This window comes from Agelaius tricolor, unplaced genomic scaffold (genome assembly GCF_023055355.1).
Source record: "Agelaius tricolor isolate 1412-34295 unplaced genomic scaffold, bAgeTri1.0.p SCAF_6, whole genome shotgun sequence".
Lineage (NCBI taxonomy): Eukaryota > Metazoa > Chordata > Aves > Passeriformes > Icteridae > Agelaius > Agelaius tricolor.
The window spans coordinates 52998114-53015610 of NW_027269266.1; the positions used below are offsets into that span (position 1 = coordinate 52998114).

Below are 17497 nucleotides of genomic sequence, written 5' to 3' on the forward strand. Positions count from 1 at the left end.
TCTAGCTGGTGCCTGGTCTGCATCGGGAAGTGTTGTGACTGTCTGCAGAATGGATTCGCTGCCAGTGCCACCCTGGCAGGTACACCTCCTTCAAGATGGATGAGAACATCATCTGGGATCACATCTTCTTCAAGCAGCGGGTCTCTTAAGGTGGGTACCTGGCCTCACTGCATGGGTAGCATAGTGGGTAGTAAAAGACAGCAATGGGCACACATGCTTCCCCTCACCCTTGCAGGTGTGAAGAGGTTGATCTCCTGGTTAACTGGAGGAGGTGGCACTAGTCCTGCCATCCTGTTCTCTTTCAGAATGAAGGGCTGATTGGTAGGTTTGGGTGGAGTTCTGAGCACGGCCACTAACATGGCCGGGCACTACAAATAGGCAAGGCTGGACAGGAGCCTTCTCCAACTGACCATTTTCTGATTTCTCTCCCCAAAGTGCCAGAACCTCATCACAGCAAAACAGCATCACTGAACCTATCAGTTAGGTGGTGGTGATGTTTATTTGCTGTCAGAAATAAATTTTTTTGTAAGCGGAGTATTTGTTTTGTCATTTTCCAAGCTTTTGATCTCCTTCCTCTAGCATAATTTTTGTGTCCTTTACACACAAAAAAATGTGCCTTTATTGGAATTGCATGGGGGTTAAGCAACCAAAAAATATTTTTTATTTTTTTAATTTTTAAGCGTCAAAAAATGAAACAGCTCCTGTTGTTTCAAATCGGAGTGGCTACTTCAGTGCCCCTGAACTGCCACTCAAGCACATACCTTTTTGGTGCTGCTGTCTGTCCTGTAATACCACACTCACCAAATCTTTCACTGAGCCCTAAGAGCCCTCCACAGACTAAACAAAACCATATAAACTTGAGGGAAGGACAAACCATGCTGGGCGTTAAAAAAAACACGCCCTCAATAATGGTATTATGTAATGTTAGTTATCTTTATGCCTACCTTGTACTAACCTCGTGCCTTTTTGTGACTAGTAATTTGGTATAACCCAACATCCAAGAGCCACTAAAAATTCTCCCTGTCGCCTTGCAACCACCAATAAAATTACCTGAGTAATGTAATTAAACATAACCTACCCTCAACCAAGCCCCAGTTGAACTGACCCAATATAGTAACTTACTCCATAAGCTTTCCATAATTACACCTAATGCTTGGCTCTTATTTGGCCAATAAGCAATGTGTGGTCTCCAGCAATACTGGTACTGTCACATTCTATTCATTTGCTCATCACAGATACAGTGGTTCTGCAGTTCTGATTAAATGAATTGTGCTTTGGTAAAAATAAATTTTAAAAAGTTTTCCATATTGCTATCCAGTTGTCAGTCATAATTACTTACATTTTTTCTCATGCCCATACTGGACCAAGACAAAATAATAATGCCATTTTTTTTTCCTCCCTTCTTATTGCTTTTCCTGGTACCTCCTATTAAGAATCTTGTTCTGGATATTTTGTTGAATTTGTTTTAATTTTCTGGTAGCAAGAACTTTGGAATCTCTTCAATTAATATGCCCCTGCTAACAGAACTGTTAATAACTTTTCTTTAAAAAATCTACTAGAAATCTTGATTTTAAGAAAGAATGTACTGATACTTTACCTCTACCCCAGAAAAAGTTCTTATCTGACTCTCACAGTTTCATATTGAAGCTGCAGTTTTCCCTGTGCCATAAAATGTCCAGCTTCAATGGGGTGGTTTAGAAGAAGTGAATGAAAAGTGAATGAACCAAATAAGGTTTTAGCAGAGTTTTGTACATACTGAAAACCTCCAAAGTATCTTCAGAATACCTATGATTAAGAACTAATCAAGAGTTATGAGTTTCTACTGAGTAAGTACACAACAAAAAGCAAAGAGTTAACAGCACAATGATCTATGTGATCACCAAAGTGTGTCTCCTATTTAACAAAAAGGCCTAAGTAGACCTGCTACTTACAAGGTATCTCAACGGGGAAGGAATTTTATTTTCCAAGTCCAGGAGACATCCTGAGACAGAACGCTTTAGTTTTGTGTTGTCAAGATGGCTGTTCTTTGAAAACCACTCTGGTGAAGCAAAGGTACTAACTCTCAGGATTGCAAAGGTCCTGAAACCTGCCTTGCTTTGAGAAATACTCCCAGAAGAGTAGCAATTTCAGAGTAGAAAATACCTGCTACAAGTCCAAAAGAGTGATTCTTCTCACACCAACTCTCCTTGTGGCCTCATGAAAAGTTCAACACAGGGGCAGTGCCACTTCAAACACTTCAAAATTGCCACTGCAGGTGCTACTGATGTCCTACTTGTGATGTGCCAGCTCAAAGAGTCAAAGTTCTTAATAGTATTCACTGTCTACAGGGAGTATGCCACAGACAAAAAACCACACCTTTCCAGAAAATACCTTCTTCCTTGTGCAGCTCCTCTGCTCCATGGCAGTACTGTCAAACAGTAGCAGACTAGGTTAAGAAAAAAAATTCAAACTCACTCTTTCAAAGGCAGAAAGATACTTGTTAAGAACATGAAGATCAGATCTTACTATTCTACAGATTTTGCTCTGTCCTGTTAGCATCTCCGTATTCAAAAGAAAACGCAAAACATCCAGTTTTGGTCAGTAAAGTGTTCGTTTAATAAACTCCTTAGCCACATTTCTCACCCCCTTCTTCCCCCTATAAAATTTCAATTCGCACTTAAGCAGATGACACAATCTGATGGCATACAACTTCAGTTCTTAAATTTCTGCTCTTAATGCTAAGAGTATCAGGGGCTAGTATTTGACAAAATTACACAGAAGTCAGATGTGCCCATGCAAAAGAAGCCGATCTCTATATACAGTCCCTATTTTTTCTTATAAATTTAAATATTTTAAAAAATGTATTTTCAAAATGTATAAAGTTTAGGGAATACCCCAAATGTATCTTAAAATAAAATGCTTTCTGGTTTCAAAGGTTATTTCAACAATGAAGACTAAATTGCACCAGATAAAAGGCACTTGTGCTGTGTGATGTCTTAGGCAAGTATATGTTAGTTTCATAACAGTGTCTTGAATTCATGCAGCTGTCTCTGAGCATCAAGCATCATTAAAGCAGCCAAAAGAGATCATGAGTAAACTTGATTCCACAGTTGTAAAAACATACAGCATTGTGCTCCGTCTTTGACTCTAGAATCAAACACTACTGAAAAACTGCTGTCATTCACATGGGAATTCAAACTACATTTCATTCTCTCATAAATTACAAAAAGTATGTCATTTAATTATGAAACTAAACCACCAGTGAACAGCTCAGTGTTCAAATAGTTTGTGCCACTGAAAGTCTGTATTTATAAACAAGCTAGGGACTAGTTATTCAAGGAGCAGTGCATTGTATTTTCAATTTCCATTTCACTGTTGAGATAAAAGCGCAGTCCTATTTGCCTTCATCTTCTCCAGCCTTTTCATTAAATGGCTATTGGTCATCTCCATTTCTTCTATCTTATCCAGTGCTGTTCTTAACTATAAAATGAAAAATAGTTATTATCACTTTAGTTTATTTGGACCTTGTGCTGTTCTCAAGCTTGATAAGAGGAATAAAAGTATTGTTTCATAAGAGTGCCACAGAAGTTAAGATATAACTTCCATTTCTGCAGGCATATGAAACTGTTAAAAATAATTGTGAAGCAACTGAAACATGAAGTGTATTCATTCTAAAAGATCTAGGTGCCTGCAGCCTCCCATTACATTAAAGAAATTTACCTAGGGCAAAGTAAAGTACTCTCCACCATTATTACTTGCATACAGATACATATTCCCATTACAGGTAGCAGGCATCATGCTAGTGATGCAGCAGCTCTTAAGCAAGAATGATCAACAGCTCAGTTAAATACAGCTTCTTCCCAGAATCCTGTGAGATCCAAGCTGGAAAATTCCCAGGCCGTCACTTGACATAGGGACCATTCATCTCTCTAGCAATATTTTGTAGGACTACTTTAAAATATTACAAGCTATCACATTTAGAAAAAAATACCACTTAGATGCTTCCTTTCAAGGAAGTACAGCAGTGAATCGTAGTTAGCATTACTTTAGGTGTTAGGTGACACATGTTAGGTGTCTTCTGAATGTTATATTGAGACTTGAAGGTCATCTTAAAAAATGATTAAAAGATGTAATCAAAGATTACAAAAAATCAGAGCTTGGAGGCAAAAGACAGAGCAGCTTAAGACAGAAAGGAACATACAGCTGGAAAAGAAACCAAGTTAGTTACCTCTCGCTGAAGCTTCCTTTTTTCAGCTTTGAGTTCATCTTCTACTTTTTCTGCATTTTCTGCTGCACTTTTATACCTTGCAACCTGTCCCTCAAGTCGTCCAATCTGCAAACCCAAACAAGACAAAAGGAATATAACTCAGGTGTTCCACCTGGAGTTCACCTGCCACCAGCTGCTCTTCCAAAGACACAGCTGAGAAGACACAGAAGGTTAAAGAACTAAGCAGAGAGAGAAGAATTGGAATACAAAAAATCAAGAATTGGGAAACACATGGAATTGAAAATGAATGTGGGAAGTTGAAAAGCAGAAACTGTATGAAAAGATGCAAAATAGAAAGCAGACTGTTATCAGGACATGATGAAAGAGGTCTTGAGCCCAAGAACAGACTTCAGAAGTAAGGAGAGGACCTTGAGACAAATCCTGATTGCAACCTGCAGATGTTAAAACCCACTGGCTGGATTGTTCTATGTACAGCTCCCTGCTACCCCTAAATCCACATGATAGGCTACTAGACTGAATCTGTGCAAAAGAGAAAAGATACGCATCTGTGATTTAAATTGCAATCTTTTATTTAATTATTTAGGTAATAAGATGTAATTCAGTTCCTAAAATACAAAGGTAAATACAAAGGTATGGCAGATTATAAAGAAGAACTGAAGCTACTAGTACAAGAAAACCAATTTATGTAACTTAATGACTAGTAAGAAAGTTGTACTGTGGAAGATACAAAATTTACTCTCTAAATTTGAGAGAGTAAATATCTCTATGTAGAGAGTGAGAGTTATATCTCTATGTAATCACACTTTGTAAGTCAATAACATGATTTTATAGCTCAGCACCATAAGATTTTATCTTATGGTTAGGCTGTGCATAGGTATTTAATTGCAGTGCACAGGTATTTAATTGCAGGAAATACGAAAAAATGTGGTGTCATTCTATGCAAACTAAATAGCAAACAGTAAATCAAATTATGAAATATGCTTTCATAGTTTTTGTTGAAAAAAGTATTGCAAAAGTGTGCAGTGTAATAACAAACATGAAAAAAGATACCTACATTTTGTTCCAAAGTAGTTATATCTTGTTCAGCTTTTGAAAGCTTAAATTTGTATTCACTAATTTGTCTGTTGGCATCTCCTAGACAAAAATTGACATTAATATATTAGTCAAAGCAACTCTTTAACTCCCTTTTAAATAAAATTCATTAAAAGACCATTTTATTGAGAAGCCCATACCCAGGATCATAAAGAGGTAAATGTTCTTTCAGCAATCTACAAGAGTATGGAAAGGAAATAATTTTCTTTTATTTAGAGAACACAACTACCGTCTCTATAAAGTGGGCATTGAATTTCAGGTGCACCAATGAGATACACACCTTTTAAAACACATGTTTAGATCAGCAAACGAATTCCTTGGAGAACAGAATCAACATAATAATCAACACACACTGCAAAATGCCAGACCACAGTAAACATTCAGCAGCATTCAGCTTAGACATTTGTAGTAATATTTGAATAAGGAGCACAAGGCTTGAACCTGACTGACAAACTCTAAGGAGCTTTGCAAATTACTTTGGTGTTACATTTGAGTCCTCACATTGCCAGTGCTTTCTTCATGTTCATTATACACAAGCATACTAAATGACAGTCTGTCAAACAAGTTTTCAGCTGAATAGCTTGCTTGAAATGAAAACCATCTTATGCTTCTATGAAGCAACACTAAATATTAAGTTAAAGAAATTTTCATGTTTTGCTTCAGGACAGCAGTCTTCTAGATTAAGTTTCTATATCAAAGATTGACCAAAATCATCCCATAGAATATGTATTTTAGAAAATCTTATCTGAAATTCTGGTGTCTATAAATTGTATCCAAGTAGTGTCACCCACTCTAGGCAAGGCTGTCAACTGAAAAATAACTTCCCAGAATGTTGTTCTTCAATACTGAAAGAGTTTTTACAGATTTCTAAGGTATTCTGCAGTAAGAATTCCATGCAAGGACATATACCAACAAAAACCTATCTGCTCAACAGTATAGTCACTATACCACTAGTGCACAACAAGAGGAGCTGGAAGTCCTCTCTGCAAGAAGAATAACTTTGAACAGTAACCATATACCTACTTTGCATTTCAATTAGCTGCAAGTCAGAGCCATTCTCCAAGTCTATTGTATCTGGATTCATGCTATCACTTTTAGAGTATTTCTGTCGTTCCTCTTCTAACTGCATCTTCAGTTTTCTAACCTGAAAAAAGAAGTGTTTCTTTATGAAAAAAAGACTCCCAGAAGTTCAGTAGTTGTGTATGTAAATGTTCAATGGTAAAAAGGTAGAGTAGTCCTGAGATGCCACTGGTTGAGAAGGTTCTGTAAACAAGAATAGCAGAGCGATGCAGGGGACTAAGTCCCTGAGGTCTGTGGCTGTAGACCCATCCCCATCACTGGGCAAGTGCCCTCTGCATGTCAATGCACAACCCAAGCCCTCCAGTTTGGTCAGTACTGCAGGGATATCTGCACAGTGCAGGAGCACCTTGTAACTGCACCTTGTCCAGAGCAGGAGCACCTTGTAACACAGCTCACTTTTCAGAAGAGGAGATGGCATTAAACTCCATTTATGGATTTCTTCTAATCTTTCCCACTCTAAACACACACAAAGATATTGAACACTATCCTAGTGAGTTTACAGACAATAATCCATGGCTTTTTCAGGGGGTCCTCTCTCATACTCCCCCTGGAAACAATGGTCCTAGGCAAGTCATTAGTCTTTAATAGTTCGATTTCATGCTACAGCAGCTGTCTCTCAGTTTTTCCAGTAGTCAGGGAACATAGACTTCTCAGCTATGTGCCCTGCATATGGACATTATGAAAGAAGTAGGAGGTATTTTTTGGACACTTATAAAAATATTGTTCTACAGATTAGTAGTATGTGAGTTAACTTGCAAAACCCCCATTCATGATACAAATCAAATATATGATCCGTGATTTTTAAATTATACAGTAATAAATATGTGCTTATATATTTATATACATTTAATACTATAATTTATTGGCAGTCCAAGATAGTATCTATACTATAATTAAGGTTCATTCACAGCAAACTCAAATGTTGACAACAATGGTTTAAATTTGCAATGTCTTCAACTAAAAGAGCAAAAACTAGTATTCTTAACAATTGCTCAATGGCTATATGTTTGCTTGAGTCCGTCCTTCTCAAAACAGAGCTGTATTTAAACACCATTATTTTAATATTAATTTTCTCTGAGCTACCAAAATGATCAATGAAATAGTATCACTCAGCAATTTTGAAGAAAATGCCACTTGAGTTTATGAGAGTGTAATTGTACTGACTTTAATATTTCTGCATAAGACAATTATGCAGATAAAAGAAAATAAAAGAAACAGCTTTAAGGATATGCACTAATAGTGAAGTCAGGAACAAGTTAGATTTCAGCTAACCAGCTAGTGAAATGAAATTTCTTTACCAACCAAGATCAAAGTCCCATGGATAAGGACAACAGCAAGAGGAACTGCTAATTCCTGATAGTCAGCGAGGTAAAATGAGTACTTCATTTTGCTTTAGTGATTACATATCTGATTAAGCACCTTTGTGCTTAACAGTTGTTTATAACTTATATATAAATAGTCGGCAAAATGATACACAAAGGTCTACTTCTGAAATGAGCAACTTATTTTACCTGGGAGAGTAATTCCTCCTTTTCTCCAGCCAGTTTTCGTAGCCTGATATCTAAAACCAAAGAATACAATTAAAAATCAGAGAAATCTGTAACTAAGAATATGTTTTTCATAACTTTCTGTTCCATTCCAAATGAAACGCTCATCAAAGCTAATAGCACTGGGACTGCAAAACTTTGATATCTCACTAATAACACAAGAACCTTCAGTTAATAGCAGAAAAAAGTGAAAAATACATCATTCACACTGTTTATTAGTATAACAATTCTAAAAGCAAGATGTCAAGTGTTTATAAAATAGCAAAAGAGTTTAGCAAATATTTCTACGTAGTCAAAAGATCAGTAATGACTACAAGCCATTACTACAATCAAGCAACACTGTGCTAAGACTACAGCCCTTAGAAATTGTAACTTTGACAGAAATTAATCATAATAACATTTGTACTGGGAGGCCACAGCAGAAATATGTATCAAGTCTAATTTCTGTCAATATGAAAATATGTAACTATTATATATTATGTACAAGTATAATTCAATTATATAGATCTTTTTTTTCTACATGTTAACAGAGTTTTACGGAGGATTCACCTTGCATGCAATAACTTGCTCAACCTAAAGATAAAAACAAGTTAAAGTAACTTAACCCCAAAACTCCCAATTAGTGTGTCTGTTGTCCCTGTCATTTTTTGAATGCTTTTAAAACTTCTTTTTCTAATGAATGTGATGGAAGACTGCACTTGATGTTCTTTCATTGATTACGTATACCTCTAAATAATTATTTTCATGAAACACAATGGAAAACATACTAATCCAAAAAACAAAGCTTTTAAGCAAGATGTTTTCCATCAGTATTAAAAGAGAAACTGGACCAAGAGAACTAATCTGTTTCAAACATCTAAGCACATATTATTTTCTCTTACTCAGAAGACAGATACATCTGTCTTTTTACTCAGAACAAACAAAAAATTAAAATCAATCCTGAAAGTTGTGTAAGCATATATTCCAGAAGCATCACAGGTGCTTGCACCTGCAAATGTAAGTCACACTCATTGTGAACAAGAGGAAACAAAGCCCTCAAAAACTCTATAAAGTGTGCTACAATACTTTTACCTAGTGGTCCTTCTCCTGCAGATTCCAAGACCTGAGCAGCTTCCTGGGATACAACTGTTATTGTACCAACCACTGATTCATGGTTTAGATCGCCATTTGGTGTGCCATCTGGAATTATAACTAATCCATGTTTCTAAAAGTGCAAAACAAAAAATAAACTAGTCATACAACAGAAGTGCTAAAATATAAATCAACAGGTAAGTTTTTAAAGAGCTTTTCAAGTTCAGTGAAACAATTACAGTGATACAGACCATTTGTCCTACCCTAAGGTCAGGTTTTCATAGTGCACAAGAATAGTAACCATTCTTCCTCCTTTTTACTGACCTTGATTTCATGCCCCATTCCTGGATTTGTTACTGTAAAGTAACTACTACCAACATACCTGTCCTCTCTTCATTGTTTCCTTCAGGTCAGCCAACTCCTCTCTGAGCTCATCTCGCTCATTCTTAATGCAGTCAAAGTAATCTTTCTGTCTTTCTAGGGCCTGGGCTCAGGCAGATAGCAAGAAAAAGAATGGCACAGAGAAAAAGCATATGACAGACAGCAGAAAGATTTTCTACAAGTAAATGCAAATAGCTCAATACAAATAAAGAAATTAAAAGCGCTTTTTAAATATGTAGTAACATACATCTCTGATAACTGCCTTCTACAACTTGCATATCTAACTTCATGCTGCATTTGTTATTACTATTTTTTTCCAGACAAGTCTTAGATTTTTTGAGAGTTTTTTTTTTAATTCAGTGAATTCTATTTTTTGGTAAATTTTGATAAACTAAATTGAGTACCAAAAGAGTGATTCTTCTTCATACAGGCACTCTGCAGCAAGAAATAAAATTTGCTGAAACTCAAATGGCAAAGATCCTAAAACATTACATCTATTGAATTAATTTCTCTGCCTTTTATAAGGTACAGAAGTAGAAATCATACATCATGGAAGACCTTGAATGTATCCACTCATGAATACTAGTTTATTTACTAGTTGCTTACGGGTTACAACACCATTCGCTAAACCCAAAGCAATCAGTTTTAGAGAAAAAAAAAAAAGGCAGCAAACACTAGTAGCACTATTTTAGAGCAAAAAAGTATGTCAGCTAGAAGTGCAATGCGGGTGTGGACAGGTCTGCCTAACTAAGCTGGAGAGGTTACCTGGCAGTTAGTTGGACACTTCTACTTGATTGGCCAGCATACAATACTGCATGCATTAAAAAAAATCCTCACCATATAGCAAGTGCCAAAGTATACGTACATTTTGGCCAAGAAAATGATCCAACTAAACCCTATGCTATGCATGAATGTGTAGGAATGGACTGATACTATGAAAGAAATTAAGGTGTACACATTTGTACTGTACTTGCCTCATGTAACTTCAGTATGCTGAATTTTAATAATAATCTAGAATCTGTATACTAGAGCAATATTTTAAAGCATTACTGAATTTCAAGAGACAATTTTGACAAGTGCTGTTGCACTTGATTTATTCATATGTAAATGTAACATTTAAAATAAAGGTAATTCAACATGTGGGAAAACAGTAGCTGATATCTTAATTTAAAAATCTGTAAGATGTCCTTTTATTTCCTAGCACACACTAGATTTCTAACTACATTATAAATAGCATGAAGAACCTTAATCATTACATAATTTTGTACTCTACTTGAAAGACACATACATCTTTTTAATTTTTAAAGAACAGTGGAAGAGATGGAAGGGGAAGTAAGCTCACCACCTGAGAGAATAGGCATAGCAGCCCAGAATCACAGACAGAGACTATGTGTACTTGAGAGTGTCCTGTGATGATGTTGACCTTCCCCAAAAATATTTTCTGTCCTTACCCCCAGATAACACAAGTGTTGGAAATCTGAAAATTCTGTTGGGGGAGGAAGTGAAACTGATAAAACTATTTATTTCTACCTATGTAGATCTAAGTAATCATTATTCAAAACCAGTAAAAATCCTAATGTTTGTACACCCAGGGTTTAATTTAAAATTACATGGATTTTGCACAAAATCTAACTCTGCAATTCTTCTGTTGGGGCAGGAAACAGAAATCAGGACAACAAAGTTCTGCAGACAGATTTTACCATACTTATATGAGCAAAATCTGGTAATATGCCAGAATCCAGAGACGTTTGGAATCCTTTTTTCTAAATATTCAAAAAATCTTAGTAACTTTTATACCAAATTCAGAGCTGCCATTAATCAATGAAAAGTTGGAGCCACTAAACAGTGGAATGCCTGTATATGTCAGGAATATAACCCAATGCCGTAACTCAGTGTCCTCAAACTGATCTAATTTAAGATGAAATATAACCACAAATTTCAAGCACTGTAGAAACAGGACAACATAAGAAGGCAGGTGTAAAACAAACTTGTGCTATTTTGTTCTGTTTGCCTCTTTTTCTTTTCCTGAAACAGCTAAAATATCTTATATACATTGTAAATTTAGGTTACAATTTTAGTTATAAACTACATTGTGAAGCTTCGCAGAGACATCTAAAGCTGGAATAGAGTAAAAATTAGCAGTAGGAGAAAGGCTCAAAGACTGTGAGCTAAGAAAAGTATGTAAATATTTATAGGTATGAGAAAGAAAAGAGCAGCATTTTTACATTTTCTTCTCTAAGAGAGTTCAATTCTGAGAATTAAAAAAAATAAACTAACTAGAAAAATAACCAGTTATGGTGTTTACAAGAACACACACTTGCAGGGCAATTTTAGCTAAAGGAAAATTCATCTATCTTTCTTGTCATTCTGGCTGGTAGGTATATTTGAATATCAGATATACTCATACTGATTCTGGCAATGTATTTGAAAGAGCACAAAAATACTGCACAAATTGAGACGATCCAATATACAAATGTGAGAAGTAAGTATGGAAAGAATAGGGTAAATTAAAGATAAAAAGCTTTCAGAAGAATGTTCAGAGAACTTTAGAATTATGAATTTTTTTGTGATGGAAGAGAAAGACTGAAACATGAAAAAAAGTAAGACAGCCTAGTTTTTGAACTGGCCACCAACAATTAAAAGGCAACTTTTCAAGGTGACTTGAACTCCAGCAAATAAAACAATTTTCAAAGAAATCTGCATGTATTGAAATATGGTATAAAATTCAGGTAGAGAGAAATGACTCCTGAGCTGTCAAGAGGCAGACAACTCCTTTTTAAAGACTTTCCAATTCCCTATTGCCACCAGGCAATCTACTTGTGTCCCAGAACAGCCTCAAGTTCAAAGACATGTAGTCATCACCAATGGTCAGGCTGACTCAGTTCTATGACTTCTGCCTGCCCAGACGCAAAGCTGACAAACCCTGCCTGACCTACATTAGCTGCATAGTATCAGCACAGTTCTTTCTGTACCACCCTCCTTCCTACACAGGAACCTTAGGATGCTTCTCAAAAGGTCACTTAGAACCATTGTTTCAATTATGACTCTCAATACCCGAAGTATTTAATGTGTCATATCAGAAAACCAGCTTGGTTCAGTGTTGCATCCAAGCTAACCAATTATACAAGGATCAGAAGTGCAATACAGGAATGCGCAAGTTGGTTTTAGAAGTCAATTCAAGATCACATCTTTTACCACTAGGCATGCCATCAAAAATTTTGCAAAAAAATTGTAAATTTTCTATGTGTAACAGTTCATGTTACAGATTTAATTAGTACTACTGATCATTATTCAAGTAAAGTGTGGCTCATTTTCTGAAGAAGAGAAAGACTGCAAAACATTTTATTCATTTAAGTTCGGAGTGGCCTTAATTTCTTTGGAGTACACAGAATTCCTTGGGGTGTAGAGGGCATCCATCTACTTCTAAATTTAAAAAATTAGCTTTCCTCCCATATTTAATTCATACCCCTATTTTTTTATCTTTCCAATTAATTGTCTCCTGGAGATCAAACACTTCCTTGGTTATGGAGTCTATATTCTCCTGCATACGTTGATTCGCCTGTGGTAAATAGGATGAGGGAAGAATAAAAGAGGAAAGAGAAGTAAGGAAATGGAAAAAAAATCCCAAACATTAAAATAGATAAAGGAAACTAAGTAATAAAAGTCAACCAAAGAGTTTATGAGCATGAAGTTACAGAAACAGTGTGCAGTTTAATGTAATATATTTCTCATTAATTCATGCAAGAGAATGGTATTTAATTCTATTCAATCACTGCTGTTGGGAAAACTTACTGCAGCTAGAGTTACTTTTCTTTAGTGACTGTTCCCACTGCAGTCTGTGGATAGAAACAATTACCCTGCTGTACTTTCCAGATACCTTCAAGTCCCTTTTGGAATGGAATATTATGGTTAACAATTGGTTTTATTAATTTTTTACAAAATAAAATAAACTTCTTGAAAGTATAAAGAAAGGAGTTTGAATCAAACATCTGGGAAGCAAAGGACAATTGCTGACTGCTTTCTGATACTATATGAATACGTATCAAGCACAGTCCTACTTTTTTAGCTGACTATCACTGCATTTCGTTGCTTCCCCTGCAAACATAATTAAATGCTTAACTATGAAGATGACATAAGAATTTTAAGGGCTAGAGGCAATTTTTTTCCTTCTTAAGGAGTGAATTTGATTTTACATCTGGGAACAGAAGACAATGTCTTTTGTTAGTGTTAATAGATGAGGAAAAGACACAATAGGTGGTAAATACGAGTCAAACCTTCAAAGGGACTGAATGTATTTGTGGCTATTTGACACATGCTACATTCTACCAAAGTAAACACTCCAGAAAAATCTACTATATATTCTTGGTTCATATACTTAAACCCAAGCAAAACCCCAAACAAGAACATGCAAAGCTGTTCTTTAATTCTCAGTGAAGTCAAAGATAACAGAGCAAGCAACAGCGCCACAAGAGAACTTTTTAGGGCTTTTGGTTGTCAGCATTTATGCTAACTCAAAATGCTGATACTTAGGATAATCTTAATCCTTTTCTTCTGCTATTAAGTCATTTCAACTCCAGTTCATGAAGCATAATACTTCTAAAACAGAGCTGGGACTTTTCAGAAAACATTTTGAGTTACAGTACCTACCACCTAGAGAGCACAAGCATATAGTAAAAATAAAGGATCAATGAACTGTTACACAGCTTTTGAAAATGACAGTAGGACACTTTGGCCTATACACTTAAAGATAATAAATTTTTACTGCAGTGAAGAGATGGTGGGAAAATTATGTAATACTTGAACTACAAGTTCCAACTAAAATAATTCGGAAATGGACACCCAATATACACTGACAATATACATTCATATACATATATATATATATATATATATCTTTGTGGACCATTTTAAAATGAAGACCGATAATAACTCTGGGATTTCATGGTGGGTGAATTTGTTTCCAGAAACAAAAGGGAAAAGGGGAAAAAGAACCAGGTGAGAGGGGAAAAGAACACACTGCACACCCAGCAACATGGTTGTGGCCCAATAACATGCTGACCAGTATTGCTGTGTATTATGCTTGATGGGTAAGCAAACAAATATTCAGTATGGCAAACTTCAATTGTTGATATTCATAAAAATCTGAAATAACTGAAATGGAAACTTTTGGGAGAGGCAAAGAATAACATTTGGTATTATCCATGCATCAGAACTTTTAGCTATGGAAAATTATTTTGGCCACACAAATATTAATTCTGCCCTCACAACAAAGAAAAGATACTAGGAACATTCATGAGAGAACCACAATTTCTCACGAGAATTAAAGGCTTTGCAAGATGTAATACATTTGAAAACCTTGCAGAGATATTTTCAGCTTCATAAATTTAGGAGGATCAGTAGCTTAAATTTTACACACTGAAACAAGATAAATTATTTCTTAAAAATGCAAGATAGTATTTAATCCTGTTTTGTGCATGATTCCCATTCAAATCTTACACCACATTTATTTGCACAGGTTCTATCCTACACTCATATGAGCATACCTCTATCAATTCATCTCTCTGTCGAAGGCCCTCTTTAAGTTCATCCAGCTTATGCTGCAGAACACTGCAGGTGTGTTTCTGTCTTTCCAATTCCTGTATTAAAGAAATCAATTATTTGTATTTATTTTGAGTTATGTAAGAAATTGCTGCAAGGATTTGAGAAATTATACCTACCAAGTAGTTAAAAGACCACTGAAGTGGTATAAATTAGTTTTCCAGACACATACTACACAGAAGATTTTATTTAATAAACTGTAGAGAGAAAATGCCGTAAAGACTTAAGCCCAATACTAGCAAGTAAAGCTACTCTGAGTATTTTCAACTGTTCTTACTAAGTAGTCCAGATTTCTGTACTTTATAATTCGGAAAAAAATACCTTTGACTTCTCTTCATTCTCCCTATAGAACTCTGCTATCTGTTCTTCTTTCTCCTCAATAACATCCTTTAAAGTATCCACTTGGTAAATCAAATTGTTTTTCTCGTTGTCTAGTTGAGCATTGGAAACCATAGCTTTCTTATACTTCTCTTCAACTTCAGCTAGCGAATCCTACAGATAGCAGAAAAGTTGACATTAGTCCAACTTTTTGATGCATTGTTATAATGTTAAAATACCACCATAATGTTAAAGTATGAGATGTTAGACATTAAAATTATGCAACCATTTTTGTTTATGAAATATATTCTTTAGAGATACCAAGTAGCAGTTTAGTTCCATTATTCAACTTCGGTCATACACAGCAATGAAAATTTATCATTACAAAAGCATGAAAAATACAAGATAATATTCCACTCGCATTTTCTACTCTGCCACATTCACAGCAACTCACAGGGATACAGTAGTAATATCACAGCTTCACATTCTAGTGAATACCATGTATCTAGTAGTAATATCATTACTCAAGGCATGCATGAGAAAACAGTTCAGAATGAGGCAACAAAACTAACAGAGAGAACATGGACAATTAAATCAGTAAAAGAGACCACAAAAGTAATTCCAAGAGTAGCTTTAACTTAATGCTTGTTATTTAAGTAGTGCCCTATGACCTTAGATTCAAAACTTTAAGACAGCCACATTATTCCAGTAAAAAGGACTCACTATTTAAACCAGTATTTTATCTTTGGTTTACTAAACTTTTTTTTAAAAAGCATGTAACTTGGTTTTTTACCTAAAAGTGTACCTGGCTATATAGCCTCTTAGACAAATCTCCCCCATTCACTATTTTATTCTGTTTTTAGTTATAGTTGGGGTTTTTTGTCAGACTTGTAACAAATGTCAACCATTTAAATAGTTAGAAAACTATCACTCCAGGCACTTTTAAGCATGCCTTTATTTCAATATGCATTATATAGGGGTTGGGACTACATGGTCTTTAGGGCCATTCCAACCTCTTAACATTCTATGATTTTAAAATAATAAAAATTTATTTTCAGAGTCCTAATTTTAGAATTGAAAAAGAACTATTAAGCCAATCCCTGGATCAAGTAGATCTAAGTCCTACAAATATCCTTGTACTACTTCATGTAATCTGTTCCTTGAAGACATAAGTAGCATTATCTCCATTTTTAAATATTTGTATTTTGATGGTAGAAGCACTAGCACAGTAAGGGCATGAAGCTTGGGTTTCCAGAAAATAGAACACTACAACTAATATATTAGGAGAGAAGGTGGCAACAATCTAAGTTTTCTAAGAAAATACTGAAGATTGCTATCTGTTCAACAGTAAAATTATGCAATCATTTTTGTTTTGGAATTATAGTCATGTCTTCTCTATGGAAATACCATGTCACAGTTCAATATTCTGCTATGACAAAGTAAAAAAATTCCCTATCCCCAAACACTATTCTACATTGTAAATCTCCAGTTTGGGAAGGGTGTCCTTAGAGAATGTATTTCATCTTTTATAATTTTATCATAATCACATATATTTATTTCACTGAACTCTGGAGAAATACAACTTTTTGAAACCCCAGAAAAAGAATTACAGAAGATCAGAAAATAATTACAGAAGATCAGAAGAAAATAATTACAGAAGATCAGAAGAAACAAAACAGTATAAATTGTGAAAATATAAGACAAGTACCATTATAATCTGGGAAGTAGTAGTAAACAGCAAAGATGACTCAGGATAAGAAAAAATAAAAAAAATATAAACATAACTGTGTGCAAGTAATTCTGAAGATTAAAACCAGAGAAAGCATTTTTTTTTGTGATGCTGTAAATACAACAAATCTTGTAAAGATTGGCAAAACAAACTGCTAGAGCTAGCAGACCTAAAGACTCTCAAAGAATAATCCATCTTAGAATTAAAAAAAAGGAAATATTAGGATTATAATGAAAGCTATAGTAATTTCACAGGGAGGTATGAAATGTAACCAAAAAGAATGCAACTACGGAAAAAGTCCAATTTGATTATTTTTGTGAATGTGGTGACTGGAGCCATGTAGTAATTTAGTTCAGCAGAGATCTCTGAATGCCAGCTGGTCTAATCTCCTAAGAGGGTCAAGACTAAGACAAGACTAAAAGACAAGACTGGCCTGGCATTTAAACCATTGTATTAGAATGTCATTAATTAAAA

At 35.1% G+C, this 17497-nt stretch overlaps 1 protein-coding gene across 12 annotated transcripts in view; it reads right to left on the reverse strand.

The window, feature by feature from the left end:
• Positions 1-2571: 2571 nt before the first annotated feature.
• Positions 2572-17497, reverse strand: part of LRRFIP2 (LRR binding FLII interacting protein 2) — a 55734-nt gene continuing 40808 nt past the window's right edge. For 4 of the 12 annotated variants that reach the window (XM_071429834.1, XM_071429835.1, XM_071429839.1 and 1 more), the window contains 10 exons: positions 15298-15468; positions 14922-15014; positions 12845-12937; positions 9380-9481; positions 8998-9130; positions 7891-7940; positions 6323-6443; positions 5262-5341; positions 4208-4312; positions 2572-3459 (listed from right to left, as the gene is read on the reverse strand). In XM_071429834.1, coding sequence (XP_071285935.1) covers positions 3349-3459; positions 4208-4312; positions 5262-5341; positions 6323-6443; positions 7891-7940; positions 8998-9130; positions 9380-9481; positions 12845-12937; positions 14922-15014; positions 15298-15468 — 1059 coding nt within the window. In that variant the 3' untranslated portion in view covers positions 2572-3348. The remainder of the gene's footprint in view (positions 3460-4207; positions 4313-5261; positions 5342-6322; positions 6444-7890; positions 7941-8997; positions 9131-9379; positions 9482-12844; positions 12938-14921; positions 15015-15297; positions 15469-17497) is intronic. The other 8 variants (XM_071429836.1, XM_071429837.1, XM_071429844.1 and 5 more) reach the window with 2 other exon arrangements.